Genomic DNA, 17,864 nt, shown 5'->3' with positions numbered 1-17,864 from the left:
CAGCCAAAGCAAGAGGGCGGATTCTATTTCCCCTTGCATGGGGCATCAGTGGTTAGGGTTGGCTGAGTGTGAGCATAAGCAACATAGTCTTTAATCTCTTAAAAGAGGACATCATGACCAGTTCTGATGGACCTGGCCATCCTCAGCAATGAGATCAACCAAATCATTTCCAATGGAGCAGTAATGAACTGAACCAGCTATGCCCAGAGAAAGAACTCTGGGAGATGACTAAAAACCATTACATTGAATTCCCAATCCCTATATTTATGCCCACCTGCATTTTTTATTTCCTTCACAAGCTAATTGTACAATATTTCAGAGTCTGATTGATTCTTTTTGTACAGCAAAATAACAGTTTGGTCATGTATACTTATTGTGTATCTAATTTATATTTTAATATATTTAACATCTACTGGTCATCCTGCCATCTGGGGGAGGGGGTGAGGGTAAGAGGTGAAAAATTGGAACAAGAGGTTTGGCAATTGTTAATGCTGTAAAGTTACCCATACATATAACCTGTAAATAAAAGGCTATTAAAAAATAAAAGGACATCATTTCAGTTTCCTCTTCCCATTTCTATTCTTCAGGCACAGCAAATAAAGGTAATTATCATGTCTCTCATTCAACTAGTATGGATACAATGAATCATGTGGATTAGCAGAGTCAGGGAGACATCAGATGGGAAAGAAAGAATGACTCACGTCATCTGGCATTTTATTAAAAAGTCTTAAAAACTCATCTAGACCAATCACCCCATAATTTTCATCAATAAGCTAAGCCACTCTCTCTTTTGGATCCTACAAGAAGCAACAATCCCCTAGTCCTGATGCCTTTTGTCATTTACAGAGGGAGAATCGTGAAGAAATCTCTGAAGTGCGAGAAGCCCAGTACTCTGTGACATTGGGCACTTCTCTGATAATGATTCTATAAAATGGGGATTATAGATCTTGCATTAGCTATCTCCCAAAGTTGTTAGAGGAAAGAAAGCACTTTGTAAGTTGAATGCAAACTAGTACTGCTTCTCATAGAACAGAGTCCAACTCCCCATCTTTTAGAGATAGGAAAACTGAGATCCAGATTGTAGCTTTTATTTCCCACTTCACGGCTGCTCTTCATGTGCTTCTCAATCATAAAAAAAAAAAAAATGTTGGGAAGAAGGGCATGATGTAATTTGCCCTGGCGACAACACCCACAGAGATGACCCAGCCACTTCCTTCCACTTAACAGATAATCTCTCCCTTCTGAGATCTCATCTCCCCTTTCTCCTCTCTCCTACTGACCTGATTCACCTCCTTTTCCTTTCTCTCTTCCCTCCTCTTTTCTGAAGACTGTTCAGCTAACACTCATTAACACATGTTAATGAGCATTAATTCACATCTCTGCTGCTCCTAGTGATGGAGCAGGTGGAAGCAAGGAGGGGGCACAAAGCTGCCAAGAAGCTGCAGTAAAAGGCAGGCATCCACCAAGTTGTGGCTTCCTGATGGCAGAGTACTGGGCTCAGCCTCTACAGCCCAAGGGACGAGGGCAACCCCAGCATCCCCATCCAGGAAGCACTGGCACTAAAGATGTTTGGTTTCTCCAGGAGGCAGTTCAGAAGTACCCTGGCTCAAGGCTGGGCAATCTCTTGGCCAATCCCCAGAAAGTCAACTTGAGCTAGCTAGTCACTTTGGTCCCTTCCAGCCCTAAGGACCCAGAGTGCCATGATTGCTGACCTCAGAAAGCCCAGTTGCTCCTTCTACAAATCGAATAGGATGGGAAAGGGCAGGATGGAGACAAGGGAGGAACGAGTAGCTATTGGGACAGTTCATCCCCTTGCCCTCTGGCTGGTCCCTCTGGTTCCAGATCATGAGGTAGGTGCTGCTCACCAGGATGGTTCCCCCACAGGGGATAGAGAAGGGTGGGATAAGTAACCAGAAAGCCCTAGGTTCGAGGTTCATCCCATCCCCTCATCATGACATCCCCTCCTAAGCATCAACGCCGCCCAGTCCCGTCCAAAGCATCCCTTTGCTCCAGATGCTCCCCCCACCTGTGCCTCCCTCTGGATCCCGGAGACTAGTTCGCTGCATCCGTGCGCCCTCTAGTGGACGCCGCTCCCCGTGCGCCCTCTCCCGAGGCTCTCTATATAAAGGCAGAGAGGCGCCAGGACTGGACGCAGAACTGGGGAGCGGGAGTCCGGGAGCCGCAGGGAAAGCGCAGAGCTGAGCATCGGCCCGACCTGCCCATCCACCATGGCTGGACAGCAGCAGCCTCCTTACCTGCACCTGGCCGAGCTGTCGGCGTCCCAGTTCTTGGACATTTGGAAGCACTTTGATGCTGACGGTCAGTAAGAACTCAACTTTCTTTTGCTTCTGGTGGTGGTGGCGAAGGTGGCAGGGGATGGGGGCTCGGGGGATTCTGGGTCAGGACAGGTGCGTGTCAGCCCCCGTCCCGGATATGCTGGGGCTCCACACCTGGTCTGGATTTGGAACAAAGTCCGTCTGTTCTTGTTGACAACTGCCAAACAACTTTTTCCTCCCAAGGCAGTTCAGGGGTGCCTGTGTCTAGCTTTCTCCTTTCCACTGCGGGTGAGTTGGAACATTCCTAGAGAGATGGAGAGGGTGGGAGCACCCAAGCACCACTCCCCGGGAGAATGCTAATTGGCTGGCTGTGGCCACTCTGTCCCTAAGGTCACTGCCCCGAGGCTCGGGACTTCTCTCCCCTCCACTTCCAAAATGAAAACCACACCCTAAAAATCCTCACACCTTTTTTCCTCCAGATTCTGCCTATGGTTTAATAATCGTGCACCAGCTGTACCTACTGATATTGGTGGTCCTGTGACCATGGCAGAATTGGGGAAGGGATTCTTCAGGAAATTTACAACCTGCCCCCCAACTTTTGTCTCTGTGTGCCAGCTGCTGTGACCTCCATCCAAAGCCCGTTTAGAATGGGGAGTCCTTCAAAGGGGCACTTTTCTCTTCCCAAGCTGACACAGAGAAGGGTGTGGCACCCCAAGTGTTGGGCAGGGCATACCAGCCAGGGTGAAGCTATGAAACCTCTTTCCTTGAAGATCCATCAGAATGGGAAAGGTGGCCATAAGTGCGAGGTGGTCTAGAAACATTCTTCTATTTAAAGGCTCCCAGCTAGTTAAGATGAACTCTTGAGGTTTATTCCATCTCCAGGATTCTGCAGAGCCCTGATTTAGTCATGCATGAAAGCTTCTTGTTATGGCCTTTGCATGGCTAAGGGAAATCTCCCCATCTGTCCAAAACAGTCAAGCTGCTCAGAGGTCCTAGCTGAAGGGAGCACCCAAAATCCTTTTAGGAGAAAAGAAGTCCCACTTAAGTAACATATCCCTTAGCAAGAGGCAGATAGAACATAAGGGAACTTAAATGGATGAAGCCAGTTCTGGTTTTCCCCTGCTTTTGGTGACAGAGCACAATGAGAGAAAGAAGCCAGAAAAAGCAAAAGGGATTTAATTCCAAAGAATCTAAGTTCAGTCTTTTGCTCTGCCTCAAAATAATTGCAAGTTGTTTCTCTTATGCCTTAGTTTCTCAATTGGACAAATTGGGAGTGATAGGAAAGCAGAAGGGAGATCTATCTTTTCAAAAAGCATATGTCCATAGAGTCTCCTAGGTTAAGGGACTTCAGAAATGAAGACTAATTATCCTCCAGGTTATATATGCCTTCCTTAAGGATCCTTTTTTTCAGTTCTCTGCTCCAAAGATCTGTGTGTGGTTGAATGAAAGTTAACAAGTAGCCAAGATTATGCCAACCCTTTCTTTTGTCAAATGACTATGAACAAACTGCCTAGATTCCCCTCTTGAATTTTATAGGAAACATATAATTACCTATTTAATTATATAATGACATTTGTTTAGAAGCACTGTCACATCCTTAATATCCACATACACTCCCCTCCAAGTCTACACAAGATCACGTTGATTTTTCCTATTTTACAGTTGAGGAAATTCAGGGACTGTGAAAAACTTCCCAAGATATAGAATAAATTGTGGGCTCAATTCCTAGGACTGGAACCCAAAGGTCCTGTCTTTAGGCTACTTTTCTTTATGACATTTGGCACATCTTCAGGAAAGTAGCTTTCCAAGAGTAATAAATAAGATACCTCAGTAATTTTTTCTTATATAGGATCCCCGAGGCTCAGCCCTAGAATGGTTGTTTTTATTCCTTGGGGATGAATCATCCCAGAGAAGGATCTTGAGAATGGCCGACTTAAAACTAGCCCTCAAAGGCCACACCTCTCCACCCCAAAAGCCCTAGTTTAATAAATAATAACTAATAAACTGCTTTAAAGTTTGGAAAGCACTTTACATATATTTAACTATTTGAGCTTCACAACAATCCTCAGAGGCATGTGCTGTTTGTGTCTCTGTTTGACAGATAAACAGACCAAGAGAGATTATATAACTTGCTTAGAGTTTCAAAGCTAGTAAGTGTCTGTAGCTGGATTTGAACTCAGGTCTTCTTGACTCTAATCCTTGCACTCTAGTAAAAGTACTTCTTCATCTAATATCTCTCTGCAAGACAGACGCTGCAGAAGTGACAGCTCCTCAGGAGGTCTCTGAACAAATGATTTGATAATCTTTTCTGTTGTCTTCATGAACATAGTTGAAAAATATGGACAAAATGGTCATACAGATAATTAGCTTTCAAACTGGTTGAATGACCAGACCCAAAGGGTGATCATTAATGGGCTGATGCCAACTTGGAAAGAATCCCCAATGGAGTAAGTATCCTAGAAATCTTTGTGCTATTATTAAACATTTTCATCAGTTACTTGGTGGGAAGCACATTTGAGAGGGCACAGAGCTGGGAAAAGTGGCTACCATTTTGGATGTCAGAATCAAGATACAAAGGAAAAGCTTGACAGGCTAGAATGATGGAATAAATCTACCAAGAGGAAATGTAAATAGAGAGCACAGAAATCTAAATTCTTTCACTTAGAAAACACATTTTTACAAGTACAAGATAACTGAAATATGGCTAGCTAGATAAGAGTTTTATGAAGATATGTGGGTTTTAGCTGATTGCAATTTCAGTAACTCAACAGTGTGATGTTACTGTCCCCAAAACAAGAATTAAAAGAGCCATCACATCCAGAACAAAAATGGTGATAATTTTATTAAATTATACCCTGCTCAGGCCACACTTAGGGTCTTATGTCAAGATCTGGAAGCTATAATTTAGGAAAGACATTGATTACATTGGGTTCATACCAAGGAGGATGTTGTTGCTTGTCCTTCATTCTTGAAGATGACTATAGTATCAGGGAGGTAATGCCATGACATGTAAGTGAATTGGTTTTAAGTGAGGAAGTGTTGTACAAGATCACCTCATTTTCTCCTCCAAAGCCATCTGGGTCCAATGGCCAGATATAGATCAGGATGACTGGAGATGACCCTCAAGGAGGATGACAAGGATGGTGAAAGTTTGGAAACCATACCTTGTGAGAACCAGCAAGAGAAACTAGAGAGGACTGGTGGATGAAAGGGTGGAGGATGGATAACATGATTATCATGTGAAATAAGAAAAACAAACACTGATATTTGCATAGTGCCTCTAGGTTTGTAAAAATGCTATACACACCAATCCTGCCTTTTGTCGAACAGTCACAAGGTACTAATTTGATGCTCACAACATATGATCTCATTTGAGCTTCACAACAACCATAAGAGGTAACTACTAGGGGCATTATGATGTCCAGAGGGAAAGAGGGCTTAGATTTGTTTTGTTAGGGTCTCAGAGGACAGATATAAAAGTTGCAGGAGCAGATTTAGGCTCCATGGAAAAAAAAAAAAGAGAGTCCTAACAATTGGAGCTGTCCAAAAGAGGAAGAGGCAATGATTATCCATTACTGAAGTCATTTTGAGCTGAAGTTGAATAAATATTTGTCAGGAATGCAATGGAGAAATTCCTTTTTTAATTTTCTGGATGACCTCTGGCATCCTTCCTACTTTATACTGAGATTCGGTGGATGTGAATTTAACAAGTTGGAAGGAACAGATTAAAATCCTAGGACAACTTTTCAGAAATGAAAAATGACTTTGGGAGGAAAACCAATGGGTACAACTGCCTGGAATTCAATGGAGCCTGTGCCAGGTACTTAGGCCCCCACACTATACAATTTCTGTTGTTCTCCTCTCTCTATCCATTGATTTTCTGCCTTTTCCTCTTTCCACCGCACCTACCTTCTCCCTGATCTCTCTCCTAAGCTTTGATTTTTTTTTGTTTATTTTGTTTTCAGCCCCGACCTCTAACATTCCCACTGCCATTCAAACCCTCAGAGACATTCCAAGAAAGCCTCCCCTGGCTCTCCTAGGGGCACCTGGGGCTCACTAGAGGCCAATTAACAACTCCCTACCACCTGTGAGGGACACTGACTCCCCATTCTGTCAGGCTATCCACACCCAGTAAACAAATGGAACGATAGATATAGAGTAAAAGCTGGAAACTGAGATAGCAGTATATCTTATGTCTGGCTTCCCTTCTAAAACCTTGGGAATAAGACAGTCTCCTTATTAGAAAGATAAAAAAAACAGTCTTTTACTAGAAGATGAGTGTATCATATTAATACCCTTGTCCAAGGAGCTGCGATATATTTACAGATATTAATTTCACCAACTCTCACCAACATTTTGCAGTTGAGAATATTTTTATTCTCCTTTTCAAGAACAGAAATCTGAGGCTCAGGTAGGGAAGGTGTCTTGCACTTGCCACACAGCAAGCAAGTAGCAGAGATCCACTGTCCAGTCTCCAAGTCCATTCCATGAGTCTAATCTGAAGCCTCGGAACTTGTCTTTGTGTATGGACATATATATAAACATATTACAGATAGATAAATAAGAAGGAAGGAAGGAAAGAAAGGAGAAAGGTAGGAAGGGAGGGAAAGAGGGAGGGAGGGAAGGAGAAGAGAGACAGATAAATAGATAGTTCTATTTCAACAGAATTGGTTCCTTTGTCATCCTCTGTATTTTATTTGTTGTTGTTCAGTCATTCTTGTCACATCTGACTCTTCCTGACTCCATTTAGAATTTTCTTGGCTCCCTTTCCAGCTCATTTTACAAATGAGGAAACTGAGGCAAATAGGTTAAGTGACTTGCCCAGCATAACACAGCTAGTAAGTATCTGAGGCCAGATTGTAACTCAGGAAGATGAGTCTTCCTGGTTATAAACCCGGTGCTCTAGGCACTACAACACCTATTTTATTTTATGCACTTAAAAACCTTATTCTGAGAAGGGATGCATCAGAGGCTTCATTAGACTATCACCAAAAGGATCCAGAACACAAAAAAGGTTAAGAATTCCTGCCATATATCCTACTGTAGCAACCCTTCATTTGTGACAACTTCTGTTCAGACGTTCACCCTTTCATGATGCTAGGTGTGGGAACAAAGCTCAGCCTGGCAAACGTGGGTCAGAAGAAGAGGGAGTGGAAGCAACCACCAGCAATGCTCCTGAAGAGCATCTCCCAAGACATTACAAGCATCTGTGCCATTGTTTGTCAACCCTTGCTCTCCTTCCTATAAGAAGGTGGGATTCAGTGTGAAGATGTCACTGCTCTGAAAGGGGCTATATTAAGGTAGCTCAGAGGAGCAATATTTAGAGCCTGGATGTGGAGGCAGGAAGGCCTGTGTTCAAATCCTACTTCATGAACTTTATGAGCTAGATGCCCTGGACAAGCTCCCACTTCAACCTCTCTCACACTCAGTTTCCTCATCTGTAAGTAGAGATAATAATAGAACCTGCCTCCCTTAACATGAAAATCAAATGCAATGACATATGTACAGTGTTTTATAAAACTTAAAGTGTTCTATCAATGATAGTGGCTATCATGATCATTATTTTTAATTATCATTATCATCATCATTATTATATGTATGCATGTAATGATATTGTCGTTATGTGCCAGAATTTGCTGATGTCAGGTCACAGGCACATGGCCCCTTCTTCTTACCCTATAAAACCCAGCACATCATCAAGAAAGTCAAACTGGCATCCATCATGTTCCCTGTCTCACGGCCAAATGGGCATCAAATGTTCTGAAGGCAGTACCTTTATCCTGCTTTTGAGAGTACAATTATACTGGCTGGACTAGCAGTCATAGGGAAAGAAACTCAGAATATCCTGACCCATTACTTTTACTCAGTGTTCTCACACTAGAGGCAATGTGGAGAGAAGACCTGGCAAATAAGCTAAGTCAAATGCTCTCTTCCAGGCAACTCTGTGCAGCACTCATCTGGAAGCTTGTGAAAGAAACCACAAGTCTCATCTCTTTAATGAGATGATAGAGAACCAAGGGGGGACTGAGTTAGAGCTGGAGAGGCCATCTTATCCAACACTGAGTCACAGAAAGGCAAAGAGTCCTGCCCCAGAGTTACATAGCTAATGAATTTGAGAATCTGTTTGAGAATAACACGTTTATGACATAACAGGGAGAGCCCAACCATTGTGAGCTCCCCGAGGGCAGGGACTGACTTGGCTTTCTTTGTGTCCCTGGTACTTAGCATGTGTCTGGTATACAGCAGGTGCCTAATAAATGTTTATTGACTGTTTGTTGATTGACCCACTGACTAAAGAATATTCTCTCAGAGTCAATTGGGCTTAGAATTGAGAGAATAATATTAAATAATAGATAACATTTGTATAGCACTTTAAGATTTGCAAAGCACTTTACAAATATGCTTTCATTTTGCCCTCAAAATAACCCTGCAAATTTTTCATTTTTATTCTTTTAAAATATCTTAGTTATTTTTAAGGTTTTATTATTCTGTTCATTTTACAGATGAGGAAACTAAACCAAACAGAGGTTAAGTCCCACAGATAGTAAAGGATTTGAGACAGGATTTGAACTCGGGTTTTCTGCCTCTACATCTAGCTACTGTGCCAATTAGCAGCCTGTCAAGTTATCATCTCCATGTTACAAATGACAAAACTGAGACAGACAGACAGACAGATAGACAGACAGAAATTAAATTGATTTGTCCATGGTCTCAAAGCCATGGATCTGAGCACATCCAGCCCTTTGGTCCACTTCCCCCCCATGTCCTAAGGCCTTGGAAATGCTGTCTCTGACTGCTTTGGTCCTGGCACTTTGTCCACCTTCAGATGGTAGGGGACGACAAAGCCTTCAGAACCACAGTTCATTTTGCCAAATACACTGGGATCCTTGATTTCAGGCTGTGGAGGACTCAAGCACTATTAGATTTTAGGAAGTTGGGGAGAGGGTTGGAAAAGAGAAAGGGAGCTCAGATGCCGCCTCCTAACCAACTTGGGTCTCATCCCTTTTCCCCTGACCCCCGCTCAGCTCATACGATAGGCTATGCCATGCCCACAATTCAAGGCCACGGTAAATAGGGCGTTAGGGAACCAAGGTGGGTTTTTCTCTCAACTCACCCCTTCTGGAAACCACAGGCAGAAACAGGTTCCCTCCAATCTCCAGGACTGACTCATTGCTAAGACCCTTCCCTTTCTTAGATGGAAGCAACAATAGTTTAGGAAGGCTTTGTTTATTTCTGAAAGCTAATCCGATCTTTGATTTCTCTTCTCATCCCATTCTGGCCAAATGGAGTTTGATTTTTTTAAATAAACAAGGTTCCCTGGGCTTGCCTGCGGGTGCTGGTGAGAATTAGGGAGCAGGGGCCTATGCCAGTATCCCTGCCCAGCACACCTTGTTTACTCCTCCAGACTCAAACGATTATTCCAACTCCTCCCCCTGAGAGGTTTTCAGGACTGAAGGAGCCCTTGAGAAATTGGTCCCAGCCCCCAAGGAGCATCAATTTATAGCAGTTCAAGTTTGGAGTACTTCAAGAACAGCAATACCCCGGCAGGCTCAGTCTCTCTCAAATGATGTATTGCATCATTTTTCCTCACACATTTCTCATTTCTATCCCCACCTCTTGGCTTCGTCTTTCTCCCCCTCCCTCCTCATGGCATTTTAGCATGTCCCCCTTCTCTCTTAGTCCATCTGCTCTAACCCTCTGCCCCCTCCCATTCCCTAGTCCCAGGTATCGGTCCAAAGAAAGTATTAAAGCTATATTCAACTGCCTCCGTTCCATTTGAGTTCTTGCAGCACATGAGTTTAAAATTCAAGTGGTCAAGAAATTCATTTGACTCCCTTTGTCAGGTATTATGGTAGAAGAGAAAACCCAGTATTTCTGGTCAGGTTTGGGATTTCAAGGAATATAGATAAAGCTTCACATTCAGTTACTCCAACTACAATCTTCATTGAATGAGATACAAACTAAATGAACAAAGACATACAAGGAGGATACAAGAAGACGTGAACATCTTTGGTCCACCTCCCAGACACCCACTGGCTTCCCATCTTTGTCTGGCTCAGGAAAATGAGGCTGCATATGTAACTGCTCCCAAAAAGTTGGCTCCCTCCAGAAAACAAGAGCCCACTGCCAGGCGGCTGACAGATTCTAGGGGCCATACATATTTATGAGTTACAAAAAGGGAACTACAGCTTCTTATACATACTCGAGTAATAATAATAATAGCCAGAATCTGTATGGCTTGCAAAGAACTTAATATGTTATTTCATTCTAACCTGACAATGATTCTGTTAATAATGCTATTATCCCCATTTTACAGCTGAAGAGAAATCTAAACACAAGTTGTTGATTGAATCCCTTTGGACTTTTGGCCTGCCCTTATAGAGATCCATTAAACACTTTAGCCGCCTTTATGTGGATGTCTCCCATCCCTCTGAATGAAGGTGATGATCTAACATTGGTCTGCATCCCTGAGATTTATGATTAAATGGACAGCCCAGGATGACCAAACATCTTTAGATCCTGAGATGATTGGGACAAAGTAGAGGCTTTGAATCATGTAAATTCCCTTAAAAAAAAAAAAAAAAAAAAAAGGTGATAGTTTATGGACTTCTTTCCTCCTAGAGGGAAAAAAAAAGTGTGTCTTTGGATTATTTCTGATCATTCTATTTTTAATTCTTGCTCTTTAATGAATTTGCATCTTAATTCATCAAAAGACATTCAAAAAGTAGTCATATGTAAATGTATGTGGCATTTATTCAGTCTGTAGAAAGCATGTCTGGGTTTAAATTTGCAAAAATACTACTGTGGCCTGCAGGTTGGCAATGACTAACCCATCCTTCAGGAGGGTTGAGTTACTTGAGCTATGGCACCAGCAAGCAACAGGGAGAGGACAACAGGAAGTAATGCAGCATTTTTTATGGACCCTAGATGGCCTCTGAGGTCCCTTCCAGCCCTGAATCTATGATCCTGTTATCCCTGGGGTTCTGGGGAAGTAGATGTCCAAACCCCTAAGTCAAGGGCTTTTAACATTTTCTGTGCTATGTCCAGCAAAGCCTGGATCCCTTTGTCAGAATAACGGTTTTAAACATAGGAGATAAAATCCAAAGGATGACAAAGGAAACGAATTAATAGTAAAATATAATTATCAAAATATACATTTCTTAAAGTTCATGGATTCCAGATCAAGAACATAAGCTTAATGGGATTAAGACAGGGCATGGGATGTACATATAAAAATTAAAGCAAAATATAATGCCACATAAGTGATGGGTTCTACGTTACAGATTATAAACGCTCAAGGAATTCAGACATGAAAACTCTATGCTTGGGCTGGAAGAGTGAGGGGAGGGTTTGTGGAAGAGAGGAGACTTCAGGTGTTCCTTGAACCATCAACGGGGTGGAATCTGCATTGGTACAGGGAGCTTCCTCACCAAGGAAATCACAAGAGCACTCCCAATGTATTCCTTTGCTTCTTATTCATGTGCTAAGATTTGGAGATTTTCATGGATGGCAAGCTCTAAGTGAGTCAACAGGGAACCCCCCCAAAAAAAATAAATAAATGAAAACATGGAAAAGCTAGAAGAAGCAGAGGGGAAAGAATGAGAGGTAGTGAATCTACAGCACCCTACCCCCTCACTCTGGCAGACCATTTCTGCTTTGGGTGCCAGATGTTAGGAAGAGCACTGACAAAGTAGAACGCATCCAAAAATCAATGACCAGAGTAGTTGGGGAGAATCCCAGACACTATCATACAAGGATCTGGTGATGTTTAGCCAACAGAACAGAAGACTTAGGGAGGAATGTGATCACAGGTAATTCTGATCATTTTTAAATGCCTTTTAACTAAAGCTCCCTGGCTCAGTATAAAGTCTAGACCCTCTCTTTTCTGTACCCAATTGCTTCTATCCTGTGGTCTTATCTCATATGAAATGAGAAGAAGATAAGATCCATATACTCTTGTTTATTTATTATTGTTATTGTCTTTTAACTACTCAAGCTTCACTTCCCTTTCCATTTTATTCTCATTTCAAACTGAGATCCAATTCCCTCCTTTGGAGTGCTCGCTCCTCCAAGAGATAACAAATGAAGTTTAAATTTATTTTCTTTGTTTCCCTAGCATTTACCACCGTGTCTAGGATATAGTTGCTATTTAGTCAATGCCTGTTGACTTGACAGGACTATAGAGATTTCCATCCATGTTGTAACTGATATTTTAAGCCTGGAATATGTCATTTATTCTAACAATATTTGTAAATGCAATTCTCACAGAGATGCAAAGAAGTACCTTTCTCTGTTTGTGTAGCAGGGTGCTCTGGCACTGATAATGCATTGAGCCCATCCATTGGGAAATGGCTAAACAAGTGTAGGAGTGTAAAAGAATATTACTGGTCTAAGAAACAATGAATAAAATGAACCCAGAGAAATACTGAAAGATGTTTATGAAGTGATGCAAAATACAGTGAGCAGAAGCAGAAAAACAATGACTACAACAATGTAAGTGGAAAGAACAACCACAAAACATTTGCAACTGAATGCTATGAAATTTAAACCTTGATATTATTGACAAAATAATATTAATAAATATTTTCTTTCTTGGCAGAGATGGGGAAACTATGGATGTGGAGAGTTCAAATAATGTCAAGATTTTTTTCTGTTTGCTAGTTTTACAGGGCTGGGAGATTTTCTCCTCTTATTTGTTATTATTTGAGGGACCCATGTTGGGAAATGAAGATGATAAAACAAAAGATATCAATAAAAATTGATTTAATTTTTTTAATTGCATCTATCAGCCAAGAAGCACTAAATGTCTGTGATCATAGAGAGTGAAAAAGATTGTCAGACATTTTGCAGAGGGGATACAGAGAGACAAATGAATTGACTTAAACATAACTCATTATAGCAGGTATAAAGTCAGAAATAGGACCCAGGATCTTTAGGTTCCCAGACTAGCTCCCCTTTCTCACTGCTGTTCATGGGAAACAGATTTGCTAAAAGGTTAGGAAAAACCAGTAACCATGGTAACCACATCCTTCTCCAAGCCCGCTAGTGTGGGACTTACCTAGCAGGCAGAAGCCCTGCAAATGCTACTTGGAAGTGAAATCAAATATCTGCTTTTTTATCCTGAAGGGGCATAAGCATGGTGCCAACCTGTTGAAGCCGTGTATCAGTAGTCTTTGAGTGATAGGTTGGTGCTGCCATAAGAGAAGCTCTAAGTGCATTCCAGTAGGTACCAACAATGGTGTGCCAAGTTCTTTCCAACTAATTTGCTCTGACACTTAAGAACGTCTCAAATTCTACCTCCTCCAGAAGTCTCCTAGGACTAATCAGAAGAGATGTGACACATTTTCCCTCATTCTCTTTCCCTTCTTCCCATCAACCACACAATGCCAAGGAAAAACTACCCCTCTCTTACTTTCCTACTCACATTTTTATCCCTGACTTGCAGACAGCATCCATAATTTATATTACTTATTTCTATACACGGTCAATATTTAGTGTTTGATTAATAATGTGCTCGACACATGGAGGTCTAGCTCAAGGATTCTGTCTAAAAGTAAGGTCTCTTAGTTGATATGCAAAAAGCAAACTGAGAAGTAAAATTCTCAAGAGGCCAAGAGAAGAAATCCTAGAGAGGAAGAAAGGAAAGAAACAAGCATTTATTAAGCACTTACTATATGCTAGATATTGTACTAAGCACTTTATATATATTTCCTCATTTAATCCTCATAATCATTCGAGGAGGTAGGTGATATTATTATCATCCACACTGAAGAAACCGAGACAGATATTAAGAGCCATCTTAACTAGGAAGTGTACAAAGCTAAATTTGAATTCAAATCTTCCTACCTGCAGAATTCTCTCCCTGTATCACCTAGCTGCCTCTGAGGAGGCACATTCCAATCAGGATACTCTGGTTACAGATCATAACACTGCATTCTCTTAGGCAAGCCCCTCAACTACTTTGGGACTCAGTTTCCCTCTATGTAACATAAGAAAAATTGTAAAATATATACATATATTAAAATGTAAAAAATGTAAAATGAGAGTCCTGATGGCTAAATTTAAAAAAAATTTGGAATTATCCAAGAAAAGTTAGTCAATTATGCTCTGATTCAGAGAAGACACTATTGGTCTGATGCCCTAAAGAGGTTAGTGACAAAATCCATAGGTAGAAAAATATTCAAAGTAACAAAATAGCTTGTAATAAAATATGAGCCCAGCTATGGGGGATGTTGGACAGATTGTGGTAGATGAATATATTCTTGTACCCTATGGAACAAAGATTGGGAAGAATTCAGAAATCTGGGAAGGTGTGAATGAAAGGACACAGAATAAATAAGAATAAAGAACAATAGTCATGACTACAGCAATGTAAAGACAACCCCCTGATCTCCAAGATCAGGTATTATTTTTGCACTCCCCCATACATGGCATAGCATTCAAGGCAAAAGTCAACACTGAGCTCCATGGGCTTGGCTCTTTCCAGAAAACAGGTTTTGAGAGGAGATGCTGTTTGGGGTTCGGTCGATTATCTGTTGTATCCATAGAAGATGAACAATAAAAACTAAATTGTAAAAATGAAAATGAAGGAACTGGATGGGATAACCCCTAGGGTCTCACTTTGTGGCTCACTTTGCTCCTCCATGAAGCCTTCTCTCATATTCCACCTTCTATAAGTTTTACCTGTGCAGAAGGACCTTTCATTGTGTCTTGTGTTATTTTGTATTTTTGAGTGTGTGTGTGTGAACCCTAGCTGCTGGGTTTGGTTTCCCAGCAGTAAACATACAGCAAATCTGGGTTTGGTTGATGATGATGATGACAATAATGATGATGATGATGATGATATTATCTGATTTCCTGCACAATGAGAGTACCAGCCTTCTAGTTACTCACACAGCCCCCTCGCCCTTTCAACCTTCCATCAATTTTATTCCCCAGCCTTTTCCCCTCAGAGTTGATGGCTGGTGTTTTGTTTTTCTTATCCTGTAGGAAATGGATACATTGAAGGAAAAGAACTAGAAAATTTCTTCCAAGAATTGGAAAGTGCAAGAAAAGGAGCTGGCATGGTAAGGAATATTGGTGTTCAAATTCTCCTTTGGCTCCCTTTGCTGAACCTTTCCCACCTATAGCTAGAAGCTAGGCCATAGTCAGATAAAGAATCCCTGCCTAAGGCTTGTTTGGCTTTGTTTAAAAGTAAAAAGAGTTAGTAACTACCTGCCCCAAATGACTTCTTTCTCTTTCCTTCCTTCTTTTCTTCCTTGCTTCTCTTTTTTTTAGTTGTATCTTCCTTCTTTCCAATTTTTTCTTTATCTTCCCTCCTCCCTGCTTCCCTTTCTTCTTTTCTTCCTTCCTTCCTTCTTTTCTTTCATTCTCTTTCTTCCTGGCCTCCCTGTCTCACTCAGACTGAAAGAATGTATCTGACCTGTGGCTGATCCATACAGTTTCGTACCTGAGTCCATTCATTCCTCCTCAGGCAGTGTGGTGGCTTCCTGTTATTGAGGGTTCCTCATATTGGTGCTGGAGATAGGGTCAACAATCCATCAGCTTTGGCCTCCCCTGGATCAGGAATTACTTTTGCACTCCCCCATACATGGCTGAGTTTTTAATTTCCAGGAAATAACTGCTTAAATAATACTGAGCAGTAATTCCTCAGCTGTACAGCTACAGAGTTAGTTCCAAGTTCCAACTCTACATTCAGTTACTGCTATTTGGGAGCCTACAGAATGAGTCAGAGAGAAAGCTGAAAATGTCTTTGAACCAACAGCATTAGACAGAACTGGCCTATGATCTAAGAGCTCTCCCCGAAGTAGGCTCCTCAGCTTGTTCTGTGTGGGGAATGGCACCAGAAGCCCCTACACGTGCTCATCAGGACCAGGCACATTACACGCAACTCAAGGTATCTCTTACCTGGGCATCAAGAGCTATATATTGTGTGGACACTAGGGGTCAGACTCTCATCGAGTAGCTCAGTTTACTATTGATCTAACTTGCCTAAAATAAATTCAAAGTTACTTCCAAGTCACTTAGAATGGAAATGAGATGATTGCTATCCTATTCCAGTTAGTAGTAGGAGATTGGGGGAGTGGTGGGGCCAACAAAAGCTCATCCCTTAAAAAGTGGTCACTAGGGCCTAAGGAAAGACTTTTCCTGGAGAAAAACACTGTAGTCCAGGCCATGAATGATTTTCCCCAGATACAATTTTAGGTACAAACTGAGGTTCCTTCCACCTTCGAGATTCTATGAATTCTCTCAAGCCTTTCCCAAAAAAAATGATTTATGATATTAAAAAGTTGGTTTAGACTGCTCCTTACTGATTCATCTGTGGATAGATTTGATTTTTTAATATATAAAAGGCACACTTTCAAGTCTATTAAATAACCAACTTCTAATAGTTCAAAAGCCACATTAATATGGGGATTAGGATCAAGAAAGATGACTGTTCTAAGCAAAAGAAATGACTTGATGGTTGCCACACCAAATCACATGATACATAACATTGTCCCTTTTTGTGCCTCAGTTTCTGCTTCTCCGAAAGGAAGATCGGATCCCCATCTATCTGGTCACCTTAGAGATGTTAACTGCAGCCTTACCTGTGGTGGATTTGATGACCCCTAGTCAGAATGATGACTAAATAACTCAATGTTAGCATAATGTCTGTGGGAACCAGAGAATGCCAAGAACACTCCTTTTAGTATAGGGTGGAGTACAGTTCCCTACATTCAGCAGGGCATGCTGAGGCATTGTACCTTTCTTTAGAAATGGTGAAATTAGAGCAGGGGAAGCTCCTTAGAAGGAGCGCTGGTCTTGAAGTAAGGAAGACCTGTATTGGACCTGGCCTAGGACAGATAATGACTAGGAGGCCTTGGGCAAACGTCCCTAACCTTTCTCTAAGTGTACCAGTAGAGGGAGTTTCACACCAGAAGGTCCCTATTACTTATGAAATCATAATTTTTAAAAAAATGTGAAAGGAACTCAAACTAGATGAGCCAACTTAAGATTAGCCCATTTTGGAGAGGGTTGCCAGTGAACAACTAAGTAGAAACTCTTCCCACCCACTATTATGTCAGAGGGAAGTTCAAGGGGGAATCCTAGGGGTCCAAAGGAAAAGATCCCCTAGTATTGCCCTTCCTTGTCTTTCTGAAGGAAACAAAGACTGGCAGCTTTGCGGAGAAGATGAAGGAGTTCATGCAGAAGTATGACAAGAATGCAGATGGAAAAATCGAGATGGCAGAGGTGAGTTCTGCTGTCCTGATAAAGCCCCAGAGCCGGAGGGGTATGGCTGGAGGGGAGAACTACCTACCAGCCCTTCCCCACTGTTTCTCTCATTCATCCTCATGGGTGTAGAATCTGGGGCTGCCTTCAAAGACTTGGGTTTAAATTCAGAGAAAGCACAGCTTGGGCTGGACCTAAAGGGGACTGGGAAATTTCTATTTGCTTCCTGAGAAATGGCACCATAGAAATGAAGTAAGAAAACCACCGGAGATGCCATAATGCACAGAGCACCAGGCCTGGAATCAGGAAGAGTTATCTTGCTGAGTTCAAATCTGACTTAGACACTTATTAGCTGGGGAACCCTGGACAAGCCAC

General features: G+C 41.8%; 1 protein-coding gene across 1 annotated transcript in view; it reads left to right on the top strand.

The window, feature by feature from the left end:
- The first annotated feature begins 2,128 nt into the window (after nucleotides 1–2,128).
- The window catches only part of CALB2 (calbindin 2), a 28,816-nt gene continuing 13,080 nt past the window's right edge, over nucleotides 2,129–17,864 (top strand). Inside the window, exons 1-3 of the mRNA XM_031949957.1 lie at nucleotides 2,129–2,319; nucleotides 15,267–15,343; nucleotides 17,421–17,510. Of these exons, the coding sequence (XP_031805817.1) occupies nucleotides 2,229–2,319; nucleotides 15,267–15,343; nucleotides 17,421–17,510 (258 nt within the window). The 5' untranslated portion in view covers nucleotides 2,129–2,228. The remainder of the gene's footprint in view (nucleotides 2,320–15,266; nucleotides 15,344–17,420; nucleotides 17,511–17,864) is intronic.

The sequence above is a fragment of the Sarcophilus harrisii genome, chromosome 2, assembly GCF_902635505.1.
Source record: "Sarcophilus harrisii chromosome 2, mSarHar1.11, whole genome shotgun sequence".
In the NCBI taxonomy this organism is placed as follows: domain Eukaryota; kingdom Metazoa; phylum Chordata; class Mammalia; order Dasyuromorphia; family Dasyuridae; genus Sarcophilus; species Sarcophilus harrisii.
Note: the sequence above shows the minus strand (reverse complement) of the source record. Positions and strands in the feature narration are given on the sequence as shown.